At 37.8% G+C, this 21,859-nt stretch overlaps 1 protein-coding gene across 1 annotated transcript in view; it reads right to left on the bottom strand.

Annotated features, from left to right (window-relative positions):
* The window catches only part of LOC139778288 (uncharacterized), a 198,208-nt gene extending 177,085 nt beyond the window's left edge, over nt 1-21,123 (bottom strand). Inside the window, exons 1-3 of the mRNA XM_071716170.1 lie at nt 20,730-21,123; nt 16,468-16,980; nt 10,497-10,694 (exon numbers count right to left, since the gene is read on the bottom strand). Of these exons, the coding sequence (XP_071572271.1) occupies nt 10,497-10,503 (7 nt within the window). The 5' untranslated portion in view covers nt 10,504-10,694; nt 16,468-16,980; nt 20,730-21,123. The remainder of the gene's footprint in view (nt 1-10,496; nt 10,695-16,467; nt 16,981-20,729) is intronic.
* Between the last annotated feature and the right edge of the window lie 736 nt (nt 21,124-21,859).

The following is a 21,859-nucleotide window of genomic DNA, read 5'->3' as shown; positions in this document are numbered from 1 at the left end:
GAAAGATATTATTACGCAATAAAAGTAGAGAAAAATCATGAAAATAATAATTCTACTAATTATTTATATAGCGTCCAATGTTACACCAGAAGGATGAAACAAAATAATTTGTGCGTATGTAATTTAAATATATTACAGCCATAAATATAATAAAAAAAAGAAAACAAAAATTTGAAGGATATAAATAGATAGATGAATGGATTTATTTTATCTTAGGGCAGAGGAATATAATAAAAATAATGCAAAAGAGGGATATAAAATGAGAGGAGAAACATCGTGATAAAAATAAACAGAGTATTTTTAGGAGATTAAACACGGTGAACGATATATTTACGTGCTGACTGCAAAACCATAGAAGACACTATGTAATAATAGCAATATCATTTAAAGCTGATGATCATCGGATCGAAAAGATAACTAGATGTATAATAATATTTTAAGTACTATTTAGTTATAGGTGATAAAAATTTACTTTGTGTTTCTCTTTCTCTATCTAATTTCTAAATATTTAAAAACACCAATAACCATATGTTCATTATTAAAATTTAAAGCAAAATATTTCTTAATCATCATTGACGAATTTAAATTCTTGTGTTTATTGAAATGACGTAGCCTAAAATCGACCTAATTTTACGATCAGGAAACGCGAAAGCGTCGTTCGCGTTTGTTAGCGTCTTGATCGCGGAAGGAAGTTTAAGTAGGGCGCGTTTCACTGCGGCTAGGATCTGTAATGTACGCAAGAAGGTCACGAACCAATCCTAAAACACATTCTGCCGAGCTGGCACGTACAAGGGGCTAACCCCACTTCCGGTTTCAAAGGACAAATAGCAGTAATCGATTTGTTGATTATTTACGAAGCGATATTCAGCGGGTTCTCAAGGGACCCGGCGAACATTATCGCGGTGAATTCCAAATTGTTCCAGTTAATTGATGAATGTAAATAAAAAATAAGCTCTCGCTATTCTGCTCGGTTTATTTCAAATACGCGCGTCTACCGGTTTAGGTACTCTTTTGCTTCCTCATAGAGGAAGCTTTATTTTCATAAACTTCGTATATGGACCTTTGATCGCATATAAAGCTAGGTCTAATCAACCAAATTTTAAAGAATTAAGTATATATGAAATAGAGATAGAAAAGACCGAAGAAAAAATTGTTTTTTTAGTTTTTCATGCCAATGTGTTCAGAATGTTCTAAAACGTCGGAAAATCGTAATTTTATAAAATGTCCGTATGTGTGTGTGTGTGTGTGTGTGTGTGCGCGCGTGCGCGCGCGCGCGTGTGTGTGCCTTTACCGAAATTTCTATAACTCAAGAACTGATTAACCAAATTTTAAAAAATTATATATAAAATAGGGGTAGAAAAAACTGAAGAATATAATAGAATTAGAAAAATTGCTAACAATAAAGGGGTTACCGATTTCTATCTAAAAAAATCTACATGATTACTCTAATTTCCGCAAATTTTGAGATATCGAGCTTAATTTTTTTTTATGGATAAAGTATCATTAAGGATGTATGGGTGACATCTCAAAGCATTACCAAAAATCTAAAATTTTCATAGATTGTTCTATTATTACGTCTAAGTATCTGTGTAAAATTTCAGCACAATTCTCTTACTGGTTTAAAAGTTATTGTAATTAAGGATGTATTGGAGGTATTTCAAATATATTCAAAAAGTGCTGTAAATTGTTTCTAAATTAAATTAAAAATACTCTGTAAAATTTTGAAGTTATTTAAGAGTTATTTAAGTTTAAAGTTGATAAAATTAACATTACTCTTACGAAAAAAAACACCCAAGATTTGGGTGTTTACACCCACCTTTGGGTGTTTACACCCACCTTTGGGTGTTTACACTCCATTTTCGGTGTCAACGCCTAAATTTTCAGTGTTAACACCGACATTTGAGTGTCGACACCAAAAGTTGAGTGTCGACACCGAAACTTTGGCTGTCGACACCAAAATTTGGGTGTCGACACCAAAAGTTGAGTGTCGACACCAAAACTTTGGGTGTCGACACCAAAATTTGAGTGTCGACACTCAACTTTTGGTGTCGACGACACTCAGGTTTCAGTGGCGACACTCAACTTTTGGTGTCGACATTCGTATTTCAGTGTTGACACCCAATTATAAAACAAAAGATAAAAATTATAAAATGCAAGGTTAAAATTTTAACGTATTATGAGGCTACATTATACATATATCTAACTTTGAATTATATATATATATATATATATATATATATATATATATATATATATATACCCAAGTAACAGATAATATTTTTTAAATGTTTTTTAAATATTTATTTTTCATTAATTATACATTGTACAATTCATTGTAAAAAAAATTTTTTTTAAATATTTATTGAATATTTATTTTACATTAATTATTTGTTTGAACTAATGATTTAGACGCTCGACAGCACACGGATGTGCCTTCGCTTTGGTGTGCGTTGGCAGCATGTGTCATATTCTGTTCGTCGTCAGTGCTGTTAACGATGTCGGCGCAGCTTCTACACGATATGAAAAACCTGCGCAACGACGCTTATCAAACCGATAGTTATCGGTAGGTAGGAACGGAATACAGGCCCACCGCATCTTCTCCATATGCTGCCAACGCACACCACAAAGCGAAGGCATATCCGGTGTCGCACATATGTGTCTGGTATATTTATAGTCAAGGTCGGTAAATGGACGCGGCGTCAGCGTCGCATGATCGCCATTTTTGCCTCAGTGAATATGTATGGCCCTAAAAAACACCCTAAAAAACACCCAAAAAAACACCAAAAAAGCACCAAAAAATAATAGCGTAATATCGGATACCCAAATGGCGTTTACACCATTTGAGCGTTAACGCCAAGAAAATTTTCAGTGTCATTTTTGGTTTTTTTCTTGGCGTTAACGCTCAAATGGTGTAAACGCCATTTGGGTATCCGAAATTACGCTATTATTTTTTGGTGTTTTTTTGGGTGTTTTTTGGGTGTTATTTAGGGTGTTTTTTTCGTAAGGGTATCCCTTATAGAGAATCGACACTTTGCTGTAAATATAAATAAAATATAAATAAACCATTAAGATATTTCTTAAACTTTTTTTATATGTAAAACATACATTATTGATATTGTATTTTAAGTTTCAAAATTTTTTTAATTGTTTAAACAATACTAATTATTTAAATAACAAAAAATCATACTCAAACTGTTAACGGTAATCCCTTCTAACATATAAAAAATTTTGAGTTGTTTGACATACATGCAAAATCTTCTTTTATTGAAAGTTTAACTTTTAGCAAGGACTGTACGACCCATACATCCTTAAAGATAGATTGGTGTTAAATTTGACAATGATCGGTGAAGGGGTTACCGATTTTTTCCTAAAAAGTGTACAAGTTATACATGTAATCTTATATATAGAGTATCATTAAAGGAAGGTTGTTTTGAATTTGGCGAAGATTGGTGAAAGGGTTACCGATTTCTGCTTAAAAAATGTATAGGGTAGACCGAGGCGAATTAGATTACTAATTAGCACGATAAAACAGCTCGTTTGAAACAAAACACTAACGAAAACTGTCTTAAAACTTATATTGATCCGATTCGCCTCGGTCTATCCTAAGTTATTTGATGGATAGAGTATCATTAAAGAAAGATTGTTATTGAATTTAGCGAGGATCGGTGAAGGGATTACCAATTTCTGTTTAAAAAGTGTATAAGATGTACATGTAATTTTATATAGAGTATCATTAAAGGAAGGTTGTTTTGAATTTTGCGAGGATCGGTGAAAGGGTTACCGATTTCTGCTTTAAAAATGTGTAAGTTATTTGATGGATAGAATATCATTTAAGGAAGATATTGAATTTGGCGAGGATCGGTGAAGAAATTACCGATTTTTGCTTAAAAAGTTACATGTATAACTTATACATGTAACTTTATATAAGTATCATTAAAAGAAGGTTGGTATTGAATTTGGCGATAATCGGTAAAAAGGTTCTTTCTTTATAAAATTTTGAATTTTTTGAGAAATGTTCGTGGTTGCTCTAACTTCCTCAAATTTTGAGACATCAGGTTATTTCTAATTCTATTATATTTTTCAGTCTTTTCTACCCCTATTTCACATATAATTCCTTAAGATTTAGTTGATTAGATCCAGCATACGAAGTCCATATGTGGACCATGTAGCCTGAACTATCAAAATCAACATCGATTTGACATTGCGTCGATTGTAAAAACTCCACTTGTGCTACTAAAGCTGACCTTCTATCAATTCATATATAAAAAAGTTAAATCTAAAATAAAAAAAAGTGCGCAAATTAGAAACTTACACATTGCTTCCTTATCATTACAGATCGCTACCATTGCTCCAATTTTATTTCGCTCATAAAGCTTTCTCTATGAGGAAGCCAAAGTAATAAATACTAATAATTATGCATCAAATAAAATACAAGCTTCCTCATAAGAGGAGCTTTGTGAGCGAAATAAAATAGAAGCAATGGTAGCGATCTGTAATGATAAGAAAGCAATGTGCAAGTTTCTAATTTGCGCACTTTTATATTTTTATTCTTCTTATTGTTCTGAAATTAGATTATATCTTGCTTCCACTCTTCCACAAATATTTGTTGCATTCATAATAACGTATGTACATGGTAAACATGATATGTAAATGTTATTGGTGCCCGCAGTGTATTGAACTCGGATCCGTGGGTTCGCTAAACCTAAATGACGGATTAGTTCACTCTTACGTGAGACGAATTATTAGTTTTCCAAGTTATGTCCGCCTCTCGAAATCTCCAGCCATCTCGCGTGCGATGCTTGAATTTTCATGAGAATATTGATCTCTCCTCCCGAATGAAAAGAGGCGAGTGTGAGAAGGAAAGGAGCCGTAAAAATGCACTCGACGCGATTCCAAGTATTGTCCTTTTTTCGCGCGAGCTACAGCCTACTCGAGAATAATTAAAAATCCTCGCTTCTCTGGCGCGCCGAATCTTCCAGATATATATATTTCTAGGTTTGTCTTTCAAACGCACGTATAATACATATTGCGACACGAGCAGTAAAATATAACGCGTCATTACCAGCGAGAATTTATAAATCGAACGCCCGCATATTTCACGGTCTTTTATTAATAATTACCGAAGTTATGACATCACTGCCTGTGTGCAAAGCAACATTTTGGAAAGATAATAAATAAAGCATCATTGTTATATCTTGTGTGATATTATCTTGTTTGCCAGCCAACTTCAGGATTGTTATTTCTAGCGATAAGGATACTTGTAACTGATTAGGATTAAATCGCCCCTGGAGATATAATGTCCAAAAGTTTTCAAGACCAAATTAGTCCCGAACTGGTACGAGTATTACATCTGGCAAAATGTGGATAACATAGTTCGCAGCGGGGGATAGCAGGCAGGGATTTCGCATGATAAAACTAAAGGATTATCCTTGCCATTAACACTACTACTTCCTTCTCGCTATCTCCTTCCGAAACTCCGGCCGTTTGCTTTCAACGGGCTTAAAGTCCTCTCGATTATTCCGAAAGTTAAATGAAGTATTTATTAAATTAAACACAGTTCCCATTGTTAGAAGTTTCGTCAAGCAATTAATAAGATTTCTGAAATTTTAATGTTATACTCCGGCGGGTTCCGAATGAAGTTCTCGCGTATAATGAACTGATATTATACTTTACGTAATAATAATCGCAATATAATTACGCGGCAAAAACTTTATCGTAAACGCTACCAAAACATTTTCCCCAGTTATTAAAATTTGTTAATTACTCCGGCTTTCTACGTTCTTCTTATCTAATTATATCATATCATAATTACGCTTCAAATTGCGTGAAAAAAAATTTATCTTGAGATTTTTATTGATTCGCACCAAATCCGTGACAGCTTTTAAAACTCGCTCCTCTCGCGAAAGGAGCATTTAAAGGCCGATAAAGGAAAGTTATGATCGAGTAATGTTCGAAAGTTGCAGGAACTCCTAGAATCAGAGTTGCCTACGGCGAAACGCAGTTATTGCATAACTTTAAGTCTGCCCCTTGGCTAATAATAGGAGGCATTGCACACGAGTATTCCTCAGATTCCAGTATTGAGAATTCGACATAGTGTACGTTGCTTCCAATTATTCGTCGTGCTACTTCAGTTATTTCGATAAACGCTCCACCCTAAATATCAAATGGTATTTAAGAAGAAAATTTTTAATGTTTGAATATATGTACCTATTATTGATTAATTTTCGAATTAAAATTAACAGTTATATCAAGATTCTTGCAATCAGTATCCAAAATCTAATCACAATCGAACCGCTGGCGCCATTATTCCACTTGTAACGTCATGGTTTGACGAATGCGATTCTTGAACTAACGCGGGATATTAAAGCAGCAGTAATTTTATTATCTCCGAAATGAGAATTGATCACCCACGCATCCGTCTCTGTCGGACGTTTCTTTCCCGTCAACCCGACTCACTCCCCCAAGAACTACACTAAAGATGATATTATATTTCTACGTTCACGCTGAAAGATAAATATGTATAATTATATATTTCAAGTTCATCTAATAGGACTGTAATACTGCAATGTGCGTACAAACATGTAAAATCTTAGATATTTAATAACTGAGCAGAAGTAAGATCCAGATTCAACGCAAATAATTTAAATTAAAACTCAGACCGCAAACAGTCCTAGAAATCCGAGTTGCGAATATAAAATGAATGTAAAGACATGTTTTCTCAGCAAGTACAAGCACACGCAACATCGTAGAAATTATATTCAAATAATTAAAAGTAAAGCAAGGTATAAAAATATCACATCGCGATGAGAAAGCTTTTCTTATTTCGCGATGCGGTATTAAAATGGCAACAATTCCAATAGCTGCCTTCAAAACGCGACCCGAACTACGATGAAACGTGATCGTAAAACGTGGATAGCGCGCAACTCCGTCCGCTCGACTCGTGCGTTTTCCGCTGAAATTTCGCGCAATCATACCCGCGCATTTAAAACCCGGCAAGACAAATATTTGCGGAACATTTGCACTGCTCTGCAGCAAAATATTTGTCACAAGAAGACGTAATTAAAGCGATGTAAATTCGCGCGCATACCGCCGTTTATATTACGCGACAACGTGAACAAAAACAACGGAAACAATTTATCCTCCATGCGAACGGCCTCTCAACCGCCGTATATTACCCAAGATAAATCATTATCGAATCTGTGTGATCTGTAATGCACGCATTTCGAGATGATAATATGCGCTAAAGAAATGCATAGTAATATAAGCGAAATACATCGACAATGATACGCGCATGATATCTATATATAGATTCTGCATTAAAATCATCCATGTGATGCTTATTTGTAATTTAATATTGGGTATCGTACCGAATTAATACCGCACGATTAATAATGAGTTCTTCTTTTTTTTGCCTCAATTTTTAGAAGAAGTAAACAAGCAATTATGTATCACAGTCCGACCGCCAAAAAGAATCAGAGCTAATTCGGATACACGAGCGTTCATATCGCGAAACGATTTATGGATGACACATGCAAGCCGGAATCGGCGATGCGCTATCATCGAGATAATTCAGTATCGGATTTGCGATAACGATGTACGTTTGCGACACACACACATACACTTACGCATACAAATAGCTGTACCATAAGGGTGACAGTTAATCGTGGGATCAGTCGCACAGAGAGAGATTTGCACTTTGCATCAGTCTATGCGCAGCTGAGGCAACTGAAAACTAATTGCCGTACGATTGTATGCTTCTCATATGAAAATTAATCAATTCTTTGTTTTCTTTCATGCTGATTTGCGACTAATTCAAATTAATTATTTGCGTTAATACTTGAAAAATATTAAGATTTAAAATTTCTTTAAACATATATTCCGATAATGATCTTGAGAAATTTTTGTCCATAATTAATTGTTCAAATTTATATTATATCTTCTCCCTAACACACACATAAATTATCCCACATTATAGATATTTAATGTCGTAATGATACTTGCCATCTCTTTCTATAATACTTCAATAGCAATATAAATCAATTAAAATTTAAGTAGGTATCTAATCGTCAATAGAGGGTAACGTACCGTCTTGTTATGTAATCGAACTTGTCGAATTTTGTAAACGTGCCACACGGGGCCAATGAGCGCGGAGAACTTTAATTATAATAGGCAGAGACAAGATTCGATTAGCACCCTCCGGGACGCACCTTGGATCGTGCCTATTACATCATATTCGATTATTCGGCATAGTCCGACAACGCGTTGAAAACGAATGAACGTGATTGAATAAATGTATATTACCGTGGCAGTTGTTTTAGTCGTTTATCAATACAATTTGACCTCCGCCATCGTAAAATAACTATACAAGATGAGTAACTTGGAAGAAAATCAGAAAATGACAAAGTATTTACATATCAGCAACAATTTTCCTCTCTCGGTAAACACCTCGAAGAAATTCTTTTTCAGCTACAGTAACAAATTCACACAGCGCATTGTTAGTTTCATCTATTATGCAAAATTTCATCAATAAACTTCCCGATGTATTGGAATTCCAATACAAACTTAAGTTTTGTTTCCGGTTTCTTATGCCGGCATAATAGGCAGCCATTTGCTAATTATTATCGTCCTAATAAATCACTTTTGTAAACTGATGTTTATTCAAGTCTACCGCACAGCTCAAATGGCTTACGGTTTATGAACAATGAATGGCAAGCGACTGCTCGTTTACTTTTTAATCAGAAAATAATCTCAAAAAATTGCCTGATAGCATTATAGCCAGAATTCCAGCCAGAGACTTTTCATCTTCTTTACAACTAGGTAACAATAAAGCGCAGGTGAATTTCACGGTCGAGATGCGAAGATCGCGAATGACCAGGTATTTTCAGCGCCGGTCATTGGAAAATGTTGAATTTAATTCTGTATGCACGCGCCACCGACTAATTTGGTTGCGATGCAAAACAGCTGTTACTCCATGGCCACGTAATGCTTGCCGCCGGGCTCGCTTTTCATCGGGCCAACGCGAAATTCCGGAAATTTTCGCAAAGTTGCCGCCGGGGACTTTGATACATACTTCCGGGAGCGCGCAAACCACCAAAGGGTATAATCCGCTAACCATGTGCATACTCATCACTGATCGTGATACTGCCGTCACTTTGCATTTTGAGTGATATTTCGGTAGCGCGTGAAATATCATTTTGATAACTAAACAATGCAGTATCGGATGCCGTTTCGCAATCAATTTGCGATAGTGCCTCTATTATTCGAGAATTATACAAGCAATCGAATAAATTAAGTTAAAACAATTAGTCTTACGTTAAATTGATTGATTTAATTTAGAAAAAACAATAAATAATGTTATGATTTATTTAAGAAAGAGTAAAATATTTGCAAAATTAACACTTTTTTTTAATCGTACAATCTTTTTCTGAAGATATTCTGGAACAAAATTATTTTGTTAATGGTTATTTTGTGCGAATAATAAAGTATTCAAATAGAGTAAAGCATTTGGATAAAAATGGAAATTCAAACAATGGTTCTATACTTAAATTTTGTACTTTCTAATCGATACACAGAAAAAAAAGAAGTGTTAAATCAAGACTCATATTCTTGTATATAAGCAAGAATCTATAATCTTCTTATACAAATTTCAACTTTTTATTTCAACCTTTTTCTTGATTAAATAAATACCCTATATAAATACCTTTATTCAAACAAGTTTTCTTCGCTTAATGTAATTTATATCTCATTTCAAGATTAATAGATTCTTGCTTATATACAAGAATATAAGTCTTTCTTGATTTAACACTTCTTTTTTCTGTGTACTAATTAATACTTTTTATTACAAAATAGTTTTCAAATCGCTCACAGTGTAAAACAATTTGACAAAAGATTGCAAAGGGATGCTTACTGCAACTGTTATGCGGCTAAAATCTCGCATATGCTTTCTCAACGCGCCGATAAATTAACAAGAAATTAAGTTGCGAGTCACGCGCGGAGATAGATTTTTATCGGCGTTATTAAACTACGCACCGCAAAATTTGTTTGCACGAGAAATGAATCGTTGCCCAATATAATTCATCAAATCGACTGTCCATAAAACAGCGAAGTAAACTCGCGCAACACCATACGCATACGTACGGTTACCGCTCGTTTCGTTTTGTATTCACGTGTGACTCCTGGGACTCGGTTACACGGACAAAGTACTCGAGCGCGTTTTTGATTGCTTGTCTAGCCGCTCGACCGTGTCAAACATATGTTTCCCTAGTAAAAAAAAACTGGGGGGTCCCGAAAGCCTAATAAATTACTTTCGGTCAGAAATATGGTTTTAAAAATAAGTAGCGCATACGCGTATGGTCAAATAATATTCCCATAATTTTTCGCAGAATTCGCAATAAATACTTTAACAGAGTGAATTATCTTGTTTGATAATTGTAATTGCGACGCTTGGTCACATGGTGACTATGAGAACGCTTTAAGACCTAGGAAAATAGACTTACCCTTCATGCCGAGTGATGATCGCACCTTCCCTCGATGCTCGTTTTACAGTTTACTCTTCGTTACACGAGCACTGATATTGACGTGTCCAACACGGGATTTCGCGACGCTTCTCCGACGCGGAGTTTTATTTTTGACATGAAAGATGCGTAGGAAGGTAAACGACGCAAATCACGAGTTTCACGAACGTACGGCACTTCCTAAAAATAACAACATAAATTGTGATTTTTAATAATTGCAGTAAAATAAAGCGAAACAATGTTATGCAGATCGCTAAATTCAAGCTCAATTTCAATATAAAACATCAGGAATGATACCGATTTAATTTGAAATGTCTGAATAACAATACGCATATTGTATAAAATATACGTTATACCTAAATAAAAGAAGACTTTGTTAGTAAATATTGCTACAACTTGGTTGTTATAGTGTTTGATTTGAACAGTATTCAACTCTTGCAATAGTTATTAATTATTAAGCGATAAACGTCGGAAAATTCAAATTATTGGCATACGTCTCTAGTTTAATACGATTTAGGTAATTACGTACACAGTCGCGCGTGCATTTTACCTATTGTAGAATCAGGAAGCAATAATTCTCGAGTATCGTTTTCGAAATATACTTCCATTTGCGCGCTTCACTCCGCGCTTTATCATCCGTATCGTTTACAGCGTTTCATATCAGGTTATTATCAGGGAAACACGTTATCAGAATTATAAACTTTCCAGGTGTCAGGTTGAGATCACATTGATATATGTAAGGTAAAATTGCGAGAGAACGCGGTCTCGCGTGATATGTGCGTGTCGTATCGTAGCGTGGAAATCGGGGTTAAAGCAATATGATAAGCACTGCTTCAGAAATAGCAGGCTTTGTGACGTTTGACCGCGAATAGAACGAACGCGCGTGCACGTATATATGTGTACGTGATAAAACAAAATATTAAAAAATTGCAGGACATCGTTATAATTCCGTGCAGAAAAGAGAATTTGAAGCCAAATCGAAAACCAGCTTTCAACTTTGCTCCTTGCTCCTACTTAACGAAGCAATCAATATTTCGTGAGGTTTATTTGACGGAACGTGTGAAACGATGAAGAACAAATGTTTTTTTTTTCTTTTGAAGCGTTTTGTTCGCGAATAAAAGTTTCGACAAGATAATTAATCACTTTTTCAAATATTCGTCAAAATGTCATCCGAGCAATATCCGCTATTTCAAACTTTCTTCTTTAAATGGACATTTGATCATTATCTAACAAAATAGTTTAAGTACAAGGTTGATCCCCTAATTATGTTAAGCATTTGTAATGACTTCATCACTTCACAAAGTAACACAGTCGTAAATTTGTATTCTATTCTTCAAAATCTCCTATACGAGCGACCTGCCACCGCAAGCACCACGGATTCGATTCCATCTAATCACGAGCCTCAGTCAGAGAATTTATCTGATTTCCGGAGGCTGAGGCTCGTAAAAATTTTATTCTTTTGTCCAGGGAGAGAAAAATTTCCCCCGCGGGAGTCGGTACCGTCTGCCACTGATAAGTAGGCAGTGGAGAAGAGAACTCCATCGAGATTCTTCCCTTGTTTTCCTTTTTCGGCGGTGCTTCGCAAAATTTACGAGGATTACGTCGAGTCATTTTCGAGTTTCCCGCCGGGACGTAAAGCCGCCTCGTAAATTGGGATACTGTCCTCGAATTCTAGTCCCGAAAGGCGATGGAGGAGGTAAAGTCTAACGCGGCCGAGGCGAGGCCGTACGGAAGGATGTTATCGAATTTGGAGCAACCTATCTCTCTTTATAAGGCACAAAAAACGCGGAAAAACACCTATAACATATAATGAAAGCAATATCGCAAATTTTGTTCGTTTACGTGGCTATACGTATGTACATGAATATGTTTGTCGGCAGTGCAAAGAGCTTGTATACAAATTTTAGGATGCTCGCCGCGCATGCAACGCCGCTCATACATGTAAAGCAAGATGCGCAAACTCTTTTTCAAGTTTACGTTGCGAACGACGGCATGTTCGCCGCGTCGCATCGTCGAGGGCGCAGCTTGTTACAAGAATCGCAGACGGGAAGTTTGGTCGCGCCCGTTCGTGCTGTCGCGGCGTATTTACGCGTTCGCCGAAAAAATTTTGTCGCGAGGCTTACGCCGGCGAAGGGTGCGCCCGCGAATATTGCGAGTTAAGCTGAATTCCGGAGTCAAGCGGCAAAAGAACGAGATAAAAGCTGCCGGATACGCGATATTCGACTACGGGGGATATCGCGTCCGGATAATGAGACTAGTGAGGGTTAAGTGAGAAGAGATGAACGAGGGAGAAGAGAAAAGGAAGGTACCGAAAGAGAGGAAACCGTGAGATTAGATTAGGTTCATATAAACTCGACACGGAATGGCGCTATCGCGCCGATGGACACGCCAAGGAGCCGGTCAGAACAAGGAAAAGTCGAACGACGATGAGAGTTCGCGGAGAACGGACTGGCAAATTTATGGAACGTGGTGGCCTTTCCCGAAGTTGGAGATTTATCGGACTGATAGTTACAAGAGCGAAACGGCGCGACGATGCGCCCGCGCGCGCTCGAAAACTTCTGCCGCCCGTAAAAATATTTTCACTCGAGAGACGAAACGGAGCCCAAGCAAAACGAACCGCGAGGAAGAAGAAAGAAGTCGCCGAGCGAGACAGAGACGTCGGTGACTGCGGTCAAGACGTCGAAAAGTCGACGGACGAGAGTTTGCCGAGGCGGGATTTATGGGTTATCGCTCGAGCGCTCGAGATTTATCGGACAAACCGAACGCGGAGTTGTTGAGGAGAGGTTTCCGTCAAAAAAACAAAACTGCACACTCAACGAAAACACGTTTCGATGTAAGAAGAGTGAAAAAAAACCGTGCTACTACGTAAGCACAAAATTTTAAAAGGGGGAAGCTGTAATAAGCGAACGGAGCCGCGACGTGATTGCGAAAGAGATCGCAAGGCCTCCGTGTAAATCAGGAAAGAGTCAAAAGGATTTATGCGTGCGCGCGCTAGCAAAGGAGTTACGTAATAAAAACGTCAAAGTTTAAGATTTATCGGATCCAGACAAAAGAAACGTCTCCACGGTCTCTATCTCGTATCGACGTTTCTCGCGCAGAAGCAGTATTTTTAAGCAACGGAAAAAAGAAGGCTGAGATCCGAAGGAGACTCGAACAAATCTCCGTCGTGCCATTCTTATCATGATGTGACGTAGAAAAAAAATAAAACTTTGTACGTTATCCTTTGTAAGATTTACCGGGTTGATTGCTAAGAAATTTCGTAGCGGAACTCTGCTAAAGCTCACGATTTATCGATGTAGAAATAAAAAGTACTAACATCGCCGATCCTTGAAAAGTCTAGTGATATCTTTGATCTTTGTCTCTCAAAGTTCATGATGTTTAAATAAGACGAGAAAGAATTCGATAAATATTTCTGGTCAAAAATCGAAACTTACAATCGTATTTTCTTTATATCAGACCTGTCCAAATGATATAAATTGCAAAAGATAAGAATTGTATAAGTTTTGTGAATAAATCTTCATGAAAAATCTTTTTCTTGTCGATTGTATTCTAATTTATTTGGATTCTATACTTGAATATTCCTAAAATGACAAGTTAATAAATCGATATATTTGATCAATATTCCTAACTATAGTATATTTAGTAGCTCATTCGAAAATTTGAGAAATCATCTTTTCGTATCTATGCCATGCGCATAACGGATTTATATTACGATGTCAAGAAGACGGCGATATCGTTGGAACGTATCTTTGCACGGAAAGATTCTTAGAAGCGGCAAAGGAGAAATCTTACGACGAAAGTGCGAAAGTTCGAGACTTATCGAACCGGCAGTAAAAGGATCAACGTGGCTGATCTCAGAAAAGTATTTCACAGCATACAATAACTTCTTCTGCTCTTCTTATTTCCATGAATATTTTCAGATGAAAGTACAAGGCAGAAAAAAGAGAAAAGGAAGCAAAGAAACAAGTCTGTAAAATACAGGACAAGTAATAAAATTTTGAATAAAAGGCTGGTGATGGCGAAGCAGATGGAAAAACATATTGCGGATAAAATTTTCATGTATGAAATAACAGTAGGTTCTTTCTTTATAATAAATACGACATGCAAAAACAATGTACATATAATGTATATATAAGTTTATTTTAACATTTAAATAATATATGATAGGTATTTCAAAATATAACGCTTCAGGATTTTGTTGCATATTTTGCATTGAATATACGACAAAAATACTCTAAAGATATATATTTTAAATAAATTGATAACGCTATTTTGCGCACTTATCAATATAATTTAATATGCGTATAAATATAAAAATTAATAATATAAGTCGTAAACAGAAAAGAAGAAGTGACGTGTGGTTCTATATAATAGAACGATCAGAGGATCACGGGTTTGATCATAATGATTATCTCATATATGCTTATTCCGCCTACGTGACGAGTGAATGAATAGCTCAGGAGTCAACACTGCTGGTCCCGAAGAAGGAGAGTCCGTGGACAGGTTTAGCAGCCTAGCCATAATAAAACAAAAATGAATGCTTACAGGACCAACAATAAACTTCGGAAGAAGCTCAATAAAGTTGAAAAAACAAGTTCGAGCCTAATTTAAAGAGGAAGAAGAAAAAGTAAACAGAAAAGGGCATATAAAATTTATATTATCTATTAACTGCATGTTATTTGTGCGCGTATTTTACTTTATAGAAAACTTTTTAAATTATTTTTATAGATTTATAAAAAATGCAATATTATCTTTTCTATTAATATTTAAACTGTGGAATTTGTAAAACTTAATGTACAAAAAATGATCAAAGAAACCAAGAAATAAATATAGATAAGTGAATTTTTAATGTCGCTCGCAAGTTTGACATGGATAAATCAATCTCGCTATCTACCGTACAGCATTGCGAATGGCTGCAATTTCCAACAACAATGACGACAGAAACGAGCAACGGAAAAGCGGAGGGATTGAAGAGGAAAGAGGAAAACTCGATGGAAGAGAAGTACGCGAGAATGTGTGCGGAAGAATAGCTGAGTAACAACACAACGGAAGAGAGTGCAGAAGCGGATCTATTCGGAAGAGGGAGTAAAGGGATCGACGCGGGATCGCGAGATTGTGGGAATTTCCGGTACCCTCGCATCCGCGGCACTTATCGCACGGCAGAATCAGCGATACACCAATGCAGCGTGAAACCAACGTTCCGCCGAACGTCGCACAAATTTCCGAGATCTTCCGCCGAGCAATCGAACACGCTGAAAAGTCGCGCGGCGGATTTCTCCATCCCGGATTTATGGATGAGGCAGACGCATAGATAGATAAAATGTTCTACTTTCCCTGAAGATGATACGATAAAATAATAGACTAATATCTTGCAGTAGAATGAAAATAGTATTAATCTGATTAAATCAGTTGATTAAGTGAATCTCAAGTGAATACAGAAACTTTATTATTTAAAATATAAACAAATCTAAAAATACAAAAGTTATATATTTTAAAAATTATATTTTATGTTACAATTATATTTTACAAATGTAAACTATTGAAAATATATGTAATAATAAAAGAGATAAGAATTAGCATTTTTTTTCTTACATCTTTCAATTAATTACACATTTATAGCAGTAAAATTCTCCCTGTTTCACCTCGTTCCACTTATTTCAACACAGCGATGGTTTTCTTAGATTCCACCGAATATAATGTCTCCGAGTGGAAAGGCAAGAGAAAAATAAGAATTCATACGCCCTCGTACGTTGGTTCCTTGAACAAATATATTCACTGGCATGAACCAAGAACCTATGACATTGTCTTCGCGGAAAATATTTTCGCGAGGTAACCTTCCCTCATGTTTCCACAAATAGACGGAAATTATATTATTAAGTAAATTACACTTATAATAGCATCTTCAATCCTGAATAGTAAAAACAATATTATTCTTAAAATACGCAATAATTACCTTTAATAATTCTCGACCCAGGATGTCCGACGATAAAATTAATCGATGGTATCACACTTAAAATTTCGCTGCTAATATCGAGTGGCATATCACTAAAACTCACGGGATCGACGCAGGCATGTCAAACTGATGTTCGAAAGACCGGCAGTGTTCGTCCAAAATAAATATCTTCACAAATTTTCTCTGGGCTTGCGATTTTTAAAGACGCGGGAGACGCACTGAAACCCTTAAGAGTCTCTCAATTATCTCACAGACCGTCATCTTGTTAGTTTTATCGCGTCGCAGAGGATATCCGCGAAAATCGACGAAACCTTTCGCAGGAATATTATCCCAAAATCCGTAAAGTTATCCTTTACCACCGAGCATTATCCTTTACTATCTATTATCGGGATATCACCCTCTAGACGCGCCACCGTTCGCGCACCTTTTTAATTCTTGCCGGTGTCCTCTCGCTGTTTTATTCCGGTCACGCTCACACCATTCGACCTCCTAGTTCTCCCCGACATACAGTTGCTACGTGGAAAGTAATAAGGACGTATTAAAATGACTGCCCTTAATACCCATCGATTTCAATAACAACCGCGATCCACGTCGACAACGAATTTATTAAAAATAGCTCGGAACGCCCGTCCTCACTAATAATGATTATATGCCTGATATATCCCGACGCAAAAATATTGAGGACGAAAATTGTGTTTGACGAAATACGCGAGATATACAACACAATGACAATTTCAGATTTTGATTAGGTAATCATATAAAAACTTTAAAATATTCGTGTATTGTCGCGAAAATAAAAAGAAACAATCACATTTGTATAATCTTTATCTAGGAATTTAATTCTTGATGAATATTTAATTATCAAAAGGCAAAAAAATATCTACAATTTTTTTCATTGTTAATATCTGTTATATATATATATATATATATATATATATATTCGCGGATATTTTATCCAGAACTACTATATCGTAACAGTAGAAATTAAAATATTATATTTTGCGAGACGCTACATAAATAAATGTTCATTTATTTAATTAACTTGTAAACATACATAATGCTAAAATATATTCAACTTTTATCGTTATTCATTCAACCTTCTGCATTATTAAAAAAAATTAATAATTAATCAGACATAACAGACGGTAAAAAATGATAATAACGACAAGATGCAAGATATATAATTAACGGAAAGTAGAGTCTACATTCGATTCTCTTTCGAACAATTCGCAAAATCGTCAATAGCGAGAGATGGAAGTGGCAATAATAAATGTCTGCGAAAACACATCTTCCGAAAAATTCAAAGGTAATAATTATAGTGCGGGCGATATATTATCTCGAAAGGCGAAAATCGAGAATCACGATTGTTTTCAGCGATGAGCGGCAAAGTGTCCTCTAAGGAGTCTGGAGTTCAAAGCGCAACTCTCGTCGAAGAATTCACAAGGATCCCTCTTTGATCGACGGCAGACAAGTGGACTCATATAGCCGACCGAAAGAAATTCCAAGTTCAATGGAGGCCAACGTATACCGTCCTCAAAATCAGATCGATACGTTATCGTGTACACGTACTTTATTGAGGTGCACATGATGCATGAAGTCGATCAATCGCGTTTGCGGAAAATGACAGGATAGATATCTGACATTAATCGTATACGAGAAAATTACTTTTTAAATCAATAAAGATGTATAAAAATTGAGAGTTTCAACCAGCTCTCTCTCTCTCTCTCTCTCTCTCTCTCTCTCTCTCTCTCTCTCTCTCTCTCTCTCTCTCTCTCTCTCTCTCTCTCTCTCTCTCTCTCTCTCTCTCTCTCTCTCTCTCTCTCTCTCTCTCTCTCTCTCCATTTTTATCATGGCCTTCTGTCAGCCTCTTTCCATTTACATTTAATTCTTATTCTTATTATTTTTAGTCATAAATTAATTTGTACACATACATGACATGTAAATGTGTGAATACCTGCAATGTATTGAACTCTGGTTCGCTAAGCCGTGAATTCGCTAAGCCCAAATGACCACGAGGATTAGTCATTCTTGCGGAAAAATTACGGAGAAAATGGAGCTGGATAATTCCCTCTAATTATGTACTAATCCTTTCAAACAAAAAGGGAATAAATATTTGTTTAACAATTAGACGCTTTGACGTTTACGGCTTTCATGCATATGACTACAATGGATCTTTTGAATTCCGTAAATTTGAGCGCGAATACATTACCTAATACGTGCATTGAGCAAACGATTATAGTTTCTCCCGCATTCCCTCACATTAAATCGTACGGTGAATGGAGCGCGTCTCGAGTGTGTCGTGCAAGCTTTTCAAATCGCGAAAAACGTTTGACGAGCATTCAAATCTTATCGCACAGTTAACAGCCGTGCCGCCCGCCGCCCGCCGCGCCGCTTCACCGTTTTCAACCAGCCATTAATGGTTCCGTGTACCTCAATGTGTTGCGATTTATCGCGTAGCGGCGTATCACCTCTATCATAAATCGCAATTCGTACCGTACGTGCGCGCGGAAGAATCCTCGCCCTAAACGGATTATCCATCCTGCAGCCATCCATGTTTAGATAATATCGATTAGTTCAAAGCACGAATCGAAAGAGCCGCGTTTGCGGAAGGATAATAAACGATGACTTTACGCGAGGCGATTCCCGGCCCGGGATCTACTCCAAGTTGGCACGTATCTGTTTTACCCGAGGCACATCTCCGGAGATTACTCTTCGAAACGAGCGAGGAAATGTTCTGGGGACTCTCAGGTCGGAAATACAGCCGTGACCCTAAAAGGAATGTATAGCGCGGCTTTGAAACATCCGTCAGGTCCTTCAAGGCGCGACGTCACTCCCGGGAGCGAGGTCCCTCGGGGCCGCGTAAGGAAGCGCTGTGCGCATCTCGGGAATTCCGACGGACAAACCGCGGAATAATGTAAATTTTTCAAGGATACTTCAGCCGCAAGGGTGTTGCGACTTGAATAACACTATTCATAGCCGACATTATTTGTGACACAGTGATTTTGTATGCCACACCTAAATAGCGTCTATATGAAAACAAAATAAATACGAACAAGGAAGTCTTGAACAGTTTTTAATAACGAAAGATAAATGAGCGATAAGCGTTTACAAAAGTGTCTATATAGTAATATCGGAGACGACTGGAAAATTGTATGATGAATTACTTGGCGGGTCAGCCGTCGAAAGTTGAACAAACAATTTATTTCCCGACCGTCCGCGTTGTCGCGTCGCCCATAAAATTACAAGTTCTCCAATTTCGCGAAACGCGCGCGCGTCATTGAAAAATAATTTCGAGAATTAAAACTTCGTAATCCTTAATAAACGAGGTAATAAATTATCGTGTAGAGGCGACTTCCCGAAATCCTGAAATGTCACTGACAGAGCGACACTTTATTGCGGTGGTTAATGTAGCGCGCTAATCGGCGGGGTAAAAAGATTCCAAAACCTGCAGTGTGAAGGTCAGCGGCGGTGCGGGCACACACTTGACCTGATTGCGACGAGCGTAACGCCGAACAGACAGGCGTCAGAGAGAGAGAGAGTGAGAGGGGAAGGGGGGGGGGGCAAAATTGCAAAGCAAATACTCGAATCCGCCATCGCAGATGACACGTCACTTCTAATTTCGCCGATAGCTTCGTGTACGGTTGTCGCACTACTATAACTGGCAAATCACTCGAAAGAGATCGCAAAGGGTACTGCGTTGAATACGATCATTATCTTAAGTAGGACGATCTGGACGATCATTTCAACGATCTGTCCGCGCATTACGATGATCTAACAATGATCGACGAACAAGTACGTAAATATTCTGTCGTATCAAGAGTTGTCATTTCAAACGAACCTTTTACGAGACAGCAAACTGTCGGATTTATCGATAAGAGCTTACTGCTGACAGCGGATTATCACTGATGAAAATTCACGCTAATTAGATTCAATCTATACGTTGTATTCTAGAACTCTATGCCTTCACTGCACAAATCTATCCGATTATCGACAAATCCTAATGTTAAATGCGAAGTGTCTTCCGAAGACCACCCCGTCACTCGAAACTATCTGTTTAACCATATGAGAGCTTCACAATCGCAATTGAAGGTCTAAAACGGAAATTTTCCCATCTTTCTCGCCGCGATGGATCGTACCTGCAAAGTCGATCCGAGAAATCACCCCCACGATCCGAGAGCACGAACACTATACTTCAAATACGACCGGACGATCCGTTCTCTCGCGAAACGGGCAACGAAAAAGAAAGGGAAAAACGAGGGCACCTCTTCGGCAGTGCTCTTTGGCCGCGGGCGCGCTGCGACTGTCGAGGTCTCTCCCTCGTAGAGCTAATGCACGGAGGGTACCCGTTCGACGGGGTTGACCCAGTTAAGAGTGGAGTCAGAGCCCGAGAGTGCGCGGTACGGACGCATCCACGTCGCGGTATGTACTGAGGCACTACCGCGTATGTACGGCAGTCTCTCTTTCTCTCTTCCTCCGACTAAAGCTGCGCGCAGTAAGGCCGCGAGGGCTCGTTTCCCCTTTCGCGGTTCTCGCATTCTGCCGCTGCCACCATCGCCACCTCCACCACCGTCAGCACCACCACTACCACCACTACCACCAAGAGATCGACCTTCGATGTAGCCGACATCGTCGTCGACACCACCACCGCCGTCGCCGCCGCCGCCGCCGTCGCCGCCGCCGTCGCCGCCACTACCACTGCCGCCGCCGCCGCCGCCGCCGACGCCGCCGCCGCCGCCGCCGCCACCACCACCATGGCTGCCACCAGCGAAGCATCCCCTGAAACTAACCCCCTACCCGCGCTTTTCGACCAAGCTCCCCTCCATATTGATCAATGTGCGCGGTCCACAGGCCGCAGCATCCAAGGATGGGAACGCGCGCTGCTACACGTTGTCAACATGCTTAGCAGACCGAAATCCCACGGTGCGGGATAGTGACGGGCCCCGGCCACGAAAGCAACCGCATGTGTCCGCAGTGTCGTCGCCGCGATATGAGGAAATGATAAGACCGATATGTATTAAGATGCACGCCTTATTGTATGACACACAAAAGAAGATCCATCTGACCGTGGATGGTATCCGACTCAACTCGTTCATATAAACATAAATTAGAAGAATTGATTTAATCATGTATTTTTCCCGCATGTCAATATGCAATCTATTTATAAAATTTAATTATCTGCAATGCGATAAAAATCATTTTAAGCAGATTCTGTTAAATTATTAAACCGATAAAAACACACTTCGATACTATAAATTGAATATAAAAATAGGAGACGTTGAAAAAGTCGTAACGAGTTTCTCATTCATTGATTCGATATTAAAATTACATTCGGGCATTCAATAAAACATTAAATTTCGTTATAATTAATATTCCACGGTAAATCGTGATCATT

This window comes from Temnothorax nylanderi, unplaced genomic scaffold (assembly GCF_030848795.1).
Source record: "Temnothorax nylanderi isolate EJ_2023f unplaced genomic scaffold, tnyl_v1.0 TNYL_tig0178_pilon, whole genome shotgun sequence".
NCBI classification, from domain to species: domain Eukaryota; kingdom Metazoa; phylum Arthropoda; class Insecta; order Hymenoptera; family Formicidae; genus Temnothorax; species Temnothorax nylanderi.
The sequence above is the reverse complement of the archived record's forward strand: the minus strand, read 5'-3'. Positions and strand labels throughout refer to the sequence as shown.